General features: G+C 37.5%; 1 protein-coding gene across 2 annotated transcripts in view; it reads left to right on the plus strand.

Moving 5' to 3' along the window:
* The first annotated feature begins 500 nt into the window (after nt 1–500).
* The window catches only part of LOC101491840 (RGS1-HXK1-interacting protein 1), an 18040-nt gene continuing 8897 nt past the window's right edge, over nt 501–9643 (plus strand). For both annotated transcript variants that reach the window (XM_073366188.1, XM_004514177.4), the window contains exons 1-5: nt 501–815; nt 1765–1831; nt 1932–2009; nt 6732–6784; nt 7560–7643. In XM_073366188.1, coding sequence (XP_073222289.1) covers nt 576–815; nt 1765–1831; nt 1932–2009; nt 6732–6784; nt 7560–7643 — 522 coding nt within the window. In that variant the 5' untranslated portion in view covers nt 501–575. The remainder of the gene's footprint in view (nt 816–1764; nt 1832–1931; nt 2010–6731; nt 6785–7559; nt 7644–9643) is intronic.

The raw sequence follows: 9643 nt of genomic DNA on the forward strand, positions 1-9643 counted from the left end.
TTAAAAAAACAAACCATTTTGGACACAAATGGTAAACAAACAATACGACAAATCATATAGAAATGAGAAAAGCTTGGATTCTTTAGGGCTGGTGTTTTCGTTCGTGATTCTTCTTTTTCTCTTCAACTATTCTTCTTTTTCTTCTTCCATTCGCGATTTTGTTCTAAATGTTGGGGGTTTTCAATTTATAACCCTTTACTTTCATTTTTGATTTTGTATTTTTAATCAACAAAATGATTTATAATTTATAAAATAATATTTTTTAGATTAAAAGAATATTTTATAAACAATAAACTTAATGATATGACTTCCATAACATAATGTAGAGATGCCTACATAAGCCAACTAAACTGCCACATCATTAAAATTGGATGAAAAATTCATGACTGGACAAAATTTACCAATTTAAAAAAAGAGACTGAACGCACAAAATATTAAAATAATACTGAAATTGCGGATTTGATAAAATAGAGAATAAGACTGCATTTAAGTTTTAATTTAAATAAAAACAATTAAAAAAGGGTTAAAACAAGCGAAGCTTACATACATTGACAAGAAAGGAGGTGCATCAGACAATGGCAACGGTGGAGGAATCATCGCAACCTGAGAAAACCCCTGCGCCTGTTAATCACTCCACACCCACAACAACCCAACCTCAAACCCTAGATGTAAAACCGTTTATCGATTACGCTGTTGGGCAAGCCTTGTTCTACCAAAAGGCCTTCAACGACGCCATCGAATCTTCAATCGAGGCTTCAACATCTCGTTTTTCTCAAATCCGTTCAACTTCTTCCGCTCATTTTCACCAAACATTGGTAATTCCTCCTCCTCCTCCTCCTCTCTCTCTATTTATGAAACACAGATACAGATGGATACCGGATACGACACTTACAGTGAAACTAACACGCGTAATAGTTTGAGACATCGATAATAATTTAAGAAAATAAATTAATTGATTGTTATAAGGTATCATTGTCAGATACTAATACCTGTTGAATACAGGGATGCGCCTTTCATCAGAGGTGTCAGTGCTATAAAACATGTTTCCCTAGAATTTGTTTTATTTTTTACGTTTTAGCTAAAATGAAAAAATCATTGGCACAAAGAAAACAGTGAACCAACCGTTCGGGAATTTGATTTACCATGATCCTTTTCAAGGAAATCAGGCGTTCTATGTCAACATTGTGTAACATAAGTGGTAGATGTTTGGGTTCCTTGACCATTTGGTTGAAAGTTTATGGCAGTTGCTTATAGAGAGCATATGTTGAGAGATGTGAACCCCTATCTCTCGGGATTGGTCTCTGTAATTGCGCGTGGAAATATCTTGATTTACACACAAAAATCACACATTGTGTTAGACTTTTTAGTCACTTGTTTAGAAGATGGTAGGAACTTGGCTTAGGTGGTTTGGGCACGTGGAGAGGAGACCTATAGATTCTGTATTAAGGAAATTAGATCAAATGGAGGATAGTCAGATTGCTAGAGGCAAGGGAAGATCTAGAAAAATTATAAGATAAACTATTAGGAAAGACCTAGAGATTAATGAGTTGGAAAGAGATATGCTATATGATAGAGTTGGAAAGAGATATGCTATATGATAGAGTTGGAAAGAGATGTGAACCCATATCTCAAAAGAGATGTGGAAAGACCTTGGTTTATCCAAAAAAAGAATCACGCTTTGTATTGGATTTTTTTAGTTATTTGTTTAGAATTTCATTGAATATTTGTTCAGTTATAATTTTTGTTTGTTTCTGATGAATGCAGCATTATTTGGATGATTTTAAGTCTCAGTACGATGCTTATGAGGATCTTTTGTTTGGAAAGATCAAAGGTTTGCATTTTGTGACTTTATTTTACTTGAGAATGGTTTTTGAGTTTCCAATTTTTCTAGTTCCTAATGTTTGGGATTTTTGTTTAATCTTCTATTGCAGAGGGTGTACTTGTTGCAGCTTCACATCCAGTTATTACTTGTGGAGCCACTGCTTCCGTGGGGCTTCTGGTCTTCAAGAGTAAGATTTTTTATGATTAGTAGTTTCATCAAATGTTGCATACTTGCATTTGATTTTCTATTTCTCATATTTAGTTTAAAATATTATATATTATTTATATTTATATTCTGTTACTGAATCTTGTTCCTACTGTACAGTTATTATAATTAGACGAATTTTGTAGAACATTGTATATATCATCATTGAAGGCAGTAAATTGCGATAGCATTTGAATATCATATTATACTGCTACTTTTGTCATTGGTGGCAATGGTATTGACCTTATTTATATTGTAAGAGATATCACTCTTGATTAATTCTTGTTTGCACTGTAATACACAGAACTGCACCTTAGTTAGTTAATAGTTATAGTCAGGTGTTTAATTCAATTAGTTAGAGGTGACAGGTGTCACACTCCTATTGGTAGTTAGGAATCTTGCTCAGCAAGATTACAATAGTAGGTACAATGACTCAAGGTATATAAACCTAGAGTCATCTCATTGTAACTAACTTTTTGATCATTAAAACAAAACTCAGATTTAGTTACATGTTTTTCTCTGATATCAAATGTGGTATTGAGAGCCTGAAAATCCTTATGGCCTCTTCTACGCCACCCCCTTCCCCTCCGCCTTCAAATCCTCCACCGTCGCGGTCGATCTTGCGATGCCGTTACACTCTATTCCTCCAAATGTTCTTTTCACATACAGTCAATACAAAATTTCTGCGAAATTTGATGAAGACAATTTCTTGATCTGGCGTCAACAAGTTGAGCCTATCATCAAAGCACATCATCTTCATCATCTCCTATACAATCCTGTTATTCCTTGTCAATTTTTCACTGAGGCGGGGTGATGCTAACTGCATTAATCTTGAGTATCTGGAGTGGGAAACGTAGGACCAAATGCTTCAATCATGGCTTCAGTTCATGCTATCAAGTGCGATTCTCTCAAAGGTTCTTGGATGTCTCTACTTGTTCGAGGTTTGGGACCGAATTCATGCACACTTTCGTTATCTTATGTGAACACGTGTGCGTCAACTCAGATTGGAACTTCGCAACTCCTCAATCGATAGTCGCACTGTGCCAGAGTTCATCGCAAATGTTAAAGGTCTCGTTGATCTCCTCGCCGCTATTGATGATAACGTCTCTGAATAGGAGCACGTTGAAATCTTACTTGAAGGACTTCCACAAGAGTTTGATCTAGTGATTACTCTAATTGAAAGCAAAACGTGTGATGCTCCAATCACCGTTGAGGAGGCGCAAGCCCTAATCCTTGGGCAAGAACTTTGTATCGTCAAGTATCACAAGCAAAATGTCACCAATTTGGCCTCCGTTAATCTCGCGCATGCTGTACCTTCTGAATCTCCGGTTAATCCTTCCTCCACGACATCCAACGCTGTAAGTTCCATGCCTTCTGATCTTCAGGTTCATCTCTCTGAGAATCAGAACCCTAATGTTCCATTCTCTGACAATCGTGTTGGATTTACCTTTGGATATGGCTTTGGCCGTGGTTGCGGCGGTCGATTTGGTCGTGGCTGTGGTGGTCGTGGCTTTGTCCAATGTCAATTATGTCTTAAGTTTGGTCACTCGGCTGTTAAATGTTACCATAGGTCTATCAGTATCAATCCTCCTATGCTCCTCGTGCACCTTGACTGGTTCCTTTTTGGCTTGCCATACACTTATCCACCATCGTCTGCTATTCCACCATTGCTACTTGCTTCTCAAGCTCATGTTTCCTCACCAACAACCGCTCCTCAAGCTATGCTCGCCGGTTCTTCAGTACATCACCCACAGTGGATCCCTGATAGTGGTGCCTTTTTTCATGTCGCTAGTAATGGACAACATATCCAACAAACTTAGTCCTTTGATGGTCCAAATCACATATTAATAGGCAACAACCAAGTTTTGCCAATTCACACTTCTGGTTCATCCTCTCTCATTTCTACCTCTAATCCTTCTCATGCACACTGTCTAATTTACTTCATGTTCCTCAAATTACAAAAAATCTTGTTAGTGTCAGCAAATTTGCCCAGGATAATAGTGTTTACTTTGAATTTCATCCTAACCATTGTCTTGTCAAATCTTAGGATTCACATGTAGTTCTTCTCCATGGTCCTCTTGGTCCTTATGGTCTCTACACATTTCCCACTCTTTGCTTTCAGCCACAAAACCATGGTTGAATTACAATTTAATGCTAAAATTAAAGCATTTCAAATGGGGAGGTGAATTTAGACCTTTCACTAACTATCTTCCTGAGCATGGCATTTTACACCGTTTAATTTATCCTCATACTCATCATCAAAATGTGGTCATTGAAAGAAAACACAAGACATATTGTTGATCTTAGCTTGTCATTACTCAGCCAAGCTTCTTTACCATTAAAATTTTGGGATTATGCCTTTACCACTGCTGTTTATCTCATCAATAGACTTCCCGCTGCTGTATAAGCAACACCCTGACTATAAATATTTGAAAGTGTATGGCTGTGCTATTTTTCCACTTAGGCCATATAATTCCCATAAATTTGACTTTAGGTCCCATGAGTGTTTGTTCTTAGGTTATTCAACTACTCACAAAGGTTATAAATGTCTCTCTCCTAGTGGGAAATTAATAATTTCTAAGGATGTGCTCTTCAACGAGTATAAATTTCCCTACCCTTCTTTATTTTCCTCCACTTCTACTTCCAGTCCTTGCTCCTCAAGCTCTGTATCTCTCAACCCCATGCCTATCTTTGGTAGCTATAACCCCCTTCCACCCCTGCACCGCCCAATGCACTATCTCCCATGCCCTCTTCGCCTTCCTCCCCCTTACCTCACTCTAGTGCCCACTCCAGCTCTCAGTCTACTACTCCCTCACTGTCTGCCATTTCTGTTCCTAGTCTCAACTCTCTCCCACCTTCCTTCTCTAATACTTCTCCCTCTTTTAGCTCTTATCAACCTTCCACACCTTCCAGTGGCTCTGCTTCATCACCCATCACTGATTCACCAGCTGTCCACCCCATGCAAACTCGTTCTAAACCTGGTCCTATAGTTCTGCTCACCACTCTGAACCTAGAAGTGTGAAGCTGGCTCTACAGGACCGTCGATGGTATGCAGCTATGAAGGACAAGTTTGCTGCCCTTGAAAGAAGAAACAAAACTTGGACTCTTGTTCCCTTACTCCCTAACAAGGTTGCCATTGGGTTTTCAGGATCAAAGAAAATCCTGATGGGACTATCAACAAGTATAAGGCATGACTTGTTGCCAAACCAATACCAAGGTTTTGATTTCAATGTGACATTTTCACTTGTCATCAAACGTATTACCATTAGACTCATTCTCACACTTGCACTTACCTTTCACTGGGAGCTATTACAGTTAGATGTCAATAATGCCTTCTTAAATGGGCTTCTTGAGGAAGAGGTGTACGTACAACCTCAAGGTTTTGAGGCATCTGGAAAATCACTGGTTTGCAAACTCAATAAGGCCATTTATGGTCTCAACCAGGCATCCGTGCCTGGTTTGACAGGCTACAATAAGCTCTGCTGCAATTAGGGTTTGTTTCTAGCAAGTGTGACTCTTCTTTGTTCACATACTCACACAATTCAGCCACTGTGTATCTTATTGTTTATGTGGATGACATTATTATAACTGGTAGCAGTCATGTTCTCGTCAATCAAATGATTGCCAGGCTTTTAACTCCAGGTTTTCCCTCAAACAGTTGGGGACACTTGACTATTTTTGGGGATTGAAGTCAGGGAACAGTCCTCTGGGTCTATTGTTCTTACTCAAACTAAATATATTAAGAATCTACTTGTCAAAACAAATATGTTGGAAGCTAACTCTTTATCCAATTCCATGACCTCTGGTGTCAAGCTGTCAAAATCTGGCCCTGATTTGTTTGCTGATCCATCTCTTAATCATTCTGTGGCTGGTGCCCTGCAGTATGCTACTATCACCAGGCCTGAACTCAGTTTCTCAGTCAACAAAGTGTGCCAGTTTATGGCAAATCCTCTTGATCAGAACTGGGTTTCAGTTAAGCGCATTCTCAGAATCTGAAGGGGATTCTTCATCAGGGCTCTTCATCCTGCATCCTCTGTTGATGGTCTTTCTCTGCATGCTTTCTGTGATGCAAAATGGGCTTCAGATCTTGATGATTGCAGATCCACCTCTGGTGCTGCAGTATTTTTAGGACCCAATATCATTTCTTGGTGGTCTCGTAAGCAAATTGTTGTTGCTTGTTCAAGTGCAGAGACCGAGTACAGAAGCCTTGCTCGTGTTACTGCAGAGGTGTTATGGTTACAAACTCTATTTCAGGAGCTTAAACTTCCACTGGCTGCCGCTAAATTACTTACCAAACCCTTAGCTGTCTCCAGGTTCTGCACTCTGAGGGACAAGCTCAAAGTGGCTCCTCTGGAATCTGCCAAGTCCCCACCATGAACTTGTGGGGTGGGGGTGTAAGAGATATCACTCTTGATTAATTCTTGTTTGCACTGTAATACACAGCACTGCACCTTAGTCAGTTGTTTAGTTCAGTTAGTTAGAGGACTCCTATTGGTTGTTAGGAATCTTGCTCAGCAAGGTTACGGTAGTAGGTACAATGACTCAAGGTATATAAACCTAGAGTCATCCCATTGTAAATAGCTTTTTGATCATTAAAAGAAAACTCAGATTCAGTTAAATGCATTTTTCTCTGATGTTGAATATATATGTTCCATATGTCATTCAATAACAGGCATTATTTTTAAATTTTTTTGTTATACTGCAGGGCCTCGTCGGATGTTGTACTACAACACTAAACGTCTTTTTGTTAGTGAAGAGGTGAGTGATGACCTGATTCATCTGTCTATTTAACAGGGACAAAGATGCAGTATTTTGAGTTAACTTAATTATGAACTCTATATGTATTCTAATCTATATATCTCATTTTATTCTTTTGAGCTTTCTTTTGAATAAATACTGGGGAGTCAAAGTTATACATATGTTGTTATGCTTGTAGTATGGAAACAAGGGAGAAAATGTCATACAATCCTCAAAAAATAAAAAATAATGAAAAGAGGTTAGAACTCAGAAGGACCATAATTTGTTTGTCAATTTTTTCTTATATAGATTTCTGCTTTTGTTAATTAGAGAATATACAGGTTTTCTCCTTTGTATTTGGAAATAGTGACGACCTTAGAACTTTGATCTGCAAATGTTTAGCCTCATATAATTTGAAGTGAATAAGGTTAAAAGATCTTGTTTGTTTTGACTTGTGATACAGATGAATGCTATTGAACTCAATTTTCTCTTCGTATATTGTGAAAAATGCTTGCATTTTGCTCACTATAAATACTATGTACGTGCTTTCCTAACGTTGTCAATGGCTTCGCCAGCATGCCATAATCCTGGACAAAGCAACTGCAATATGCCAGGATCCTTTAACCCCATGCAACCCTTTCAACCCCTTAACATCATTACGAAATGGCCACAAGTAGCTTTACATGTTTTGCTTGATATATTCACCAAATATTTTTCATTAGATTATATTTGAATTGCTTGTGGAGGTGCATAATAACCACCTGTATTATTGCTTTGACATTGCTTTTTGATGCAGTCTTTGGTTTCCAGAGCTAGTGCTGAAGTTAAAGAGTTGCGGCAGTCAATTGATATTTTGAAATCTGAAGTTGAAAAGATGGAGGTAAAATACATTTCATCTTTTATTGAAGTAGTTTTATATATTTTGTCATACATTTAAATATCAAATATCATTATCTTCTTCAACATAGAGTAGTAAAATAACAAATATTAAAACTAAAATTCATGTTATAGGAATCCAAGATCATCATCATCTTCACCATAGTCTTCTTCCTCCTTCTCTTCCCATCAACTTCAATATATTCTTTGTTTTCCTCCTCCTCCCCATCATTTCAACATAAATAGGTTCAATTTCTTCAACATCTTCTTCTACCCCCACTTCGTGTGCTATTGTCCTAGATGCACTTGCAGCTGTCTTCTTTTTTTTTGCTGCCCGCCTAGTGTAGATTGTCGGCTCAAATCTACTTGTCTTCTGAGAATGATTCTATGTGTTATAATTTAAATTGTTAGTTTACTAAATTAATATGAACCTACATTGTAGAATACACTATAATTTAATAACAAGTACTACTTACATGCTCAAAAGTAATCCAATTGCGCTCACATCCTGAAGAACTGCATGTTAAACTGAACACTTTAATGGCCAATACTTGCAAAAGTGAAGTTTGTGTTCCATAAGTCTTCCACCACTCAGCTGCAAAGAAACAATCATTTTCATTATTTTTATACACAAGTTGTGTGCTAAAAGTTTTAAGAAGAAATGAACTTCCAATTACCAGGAGCTAATGTTGCCCTTTGTCTTATTGCTCCACTCAATCCAAAGAGGCCATTAGCAATCTTATATTCCGCCAACTGTACTGTAGTCATGTCACTAATTTGATGATTTTCCCTAAGTGTTTCGATGCATAAGTGAAGATCTTCCACTAATATGGGATCATTCTCAATTTCTGGTTTGCTATAAAAAACTTCAGATTTAGGTAGTAGCCTACAACATGCAATGGATGATGAAGTTGGTATTTCCACCATTCATCAATGATTGCAAATACATCTATGTACTTGCTTGCTTGTTATTGAAAGCTTTTCGAATATCCTCCTTGGCCTTGATCATTGCTGCATATATGTATCAAGTTTTTTTTTCATTATCAACAAGTCTTATCACTTGTACAAGAGGTCCCATAACCTTAAGAATGTAGATAATATCATTCCAAAATGATGTCATAAGTACAATACGGGTTGCCCTCTTTCCCATAGGATAGCTAGTTGCCTTGTACTTCAACCATTCTTCTGAAGTGAACATCTTTTTAAGGTTGACTTTTTGTTTATGCAATCTTTGCAAAGTAAGAAATGTGGTAGCAAACCTTGTGACTCTATGTTTGACCATCTCAACATTGTCAGTGTTCTTCCTCATTGTGTTCAACATCATTGTGTGGTTATAAATGAAGCCTACAAGAGTAATCCCTCTCTGAATAACCGTTTTAACCTTAGCAATCTTTCCAATATCTTCTAACGTCAGGTCTAGACAATGTGCATCATATGGAGTCCAAAACATGTGTGGTCTCTTAGCAGTTAACAGTTTACCAGCCAATACATAATTACTTCCATTGTCAGTAACCACCTACAAAATATTTTGCTCACCAATCTCCTCAACAAAATTGTCCAATAGCTCAAATATCTTAATCTCAGTCTTCACGTAGGAAGAAGCATCAATACTATTCACAAACATTGTTCCTGCTGGAGAACTCACCAAGAAATTTATCAAAGTCCTATTCTTTCTGTCTGTCTAACCATTTGACATAATTGAGCACTCGAATTATGCACATTGCTCTTCATGATGACCTTTCGACAAACCCTTTGTATATTCCAACTCTTTATCAAGGAGTGGAACCCTCAACTCATGATAGCTTTTTCAACAAACCCTTTGTATATTCCAACTCTTTATCAAAGAGTGAAACCCTCAACTCATGATAGCTTGGAGGTTTCAAATGAAGACCGTAGTTTCCAATCGCTTCCAACATCAACTTGAAGGTTTTTGATCTTGCAACATTAAAAACAATTCCATTTGTATAAAAAAAAGAGCAACCAGTAACATTATGCTTGTTTGCC

This window comes from Cicer arietinum, chromosome 3, assembly GCF_000331145.2.
Source record: "Cicer arietinum cultivar CDC Frontier isolate Library 1 chromosome 3, Cicar.CDCFrontier_v2.0, whole genome shotgun sequence".
Classification (NCBI taxonomy): domain Eukaryota; kingdom Viridiplantae; phylum Streptophyta; class Magnoliopsida; order Fabales; family Fabaceae; genus Cicer; species Cicer arietinum.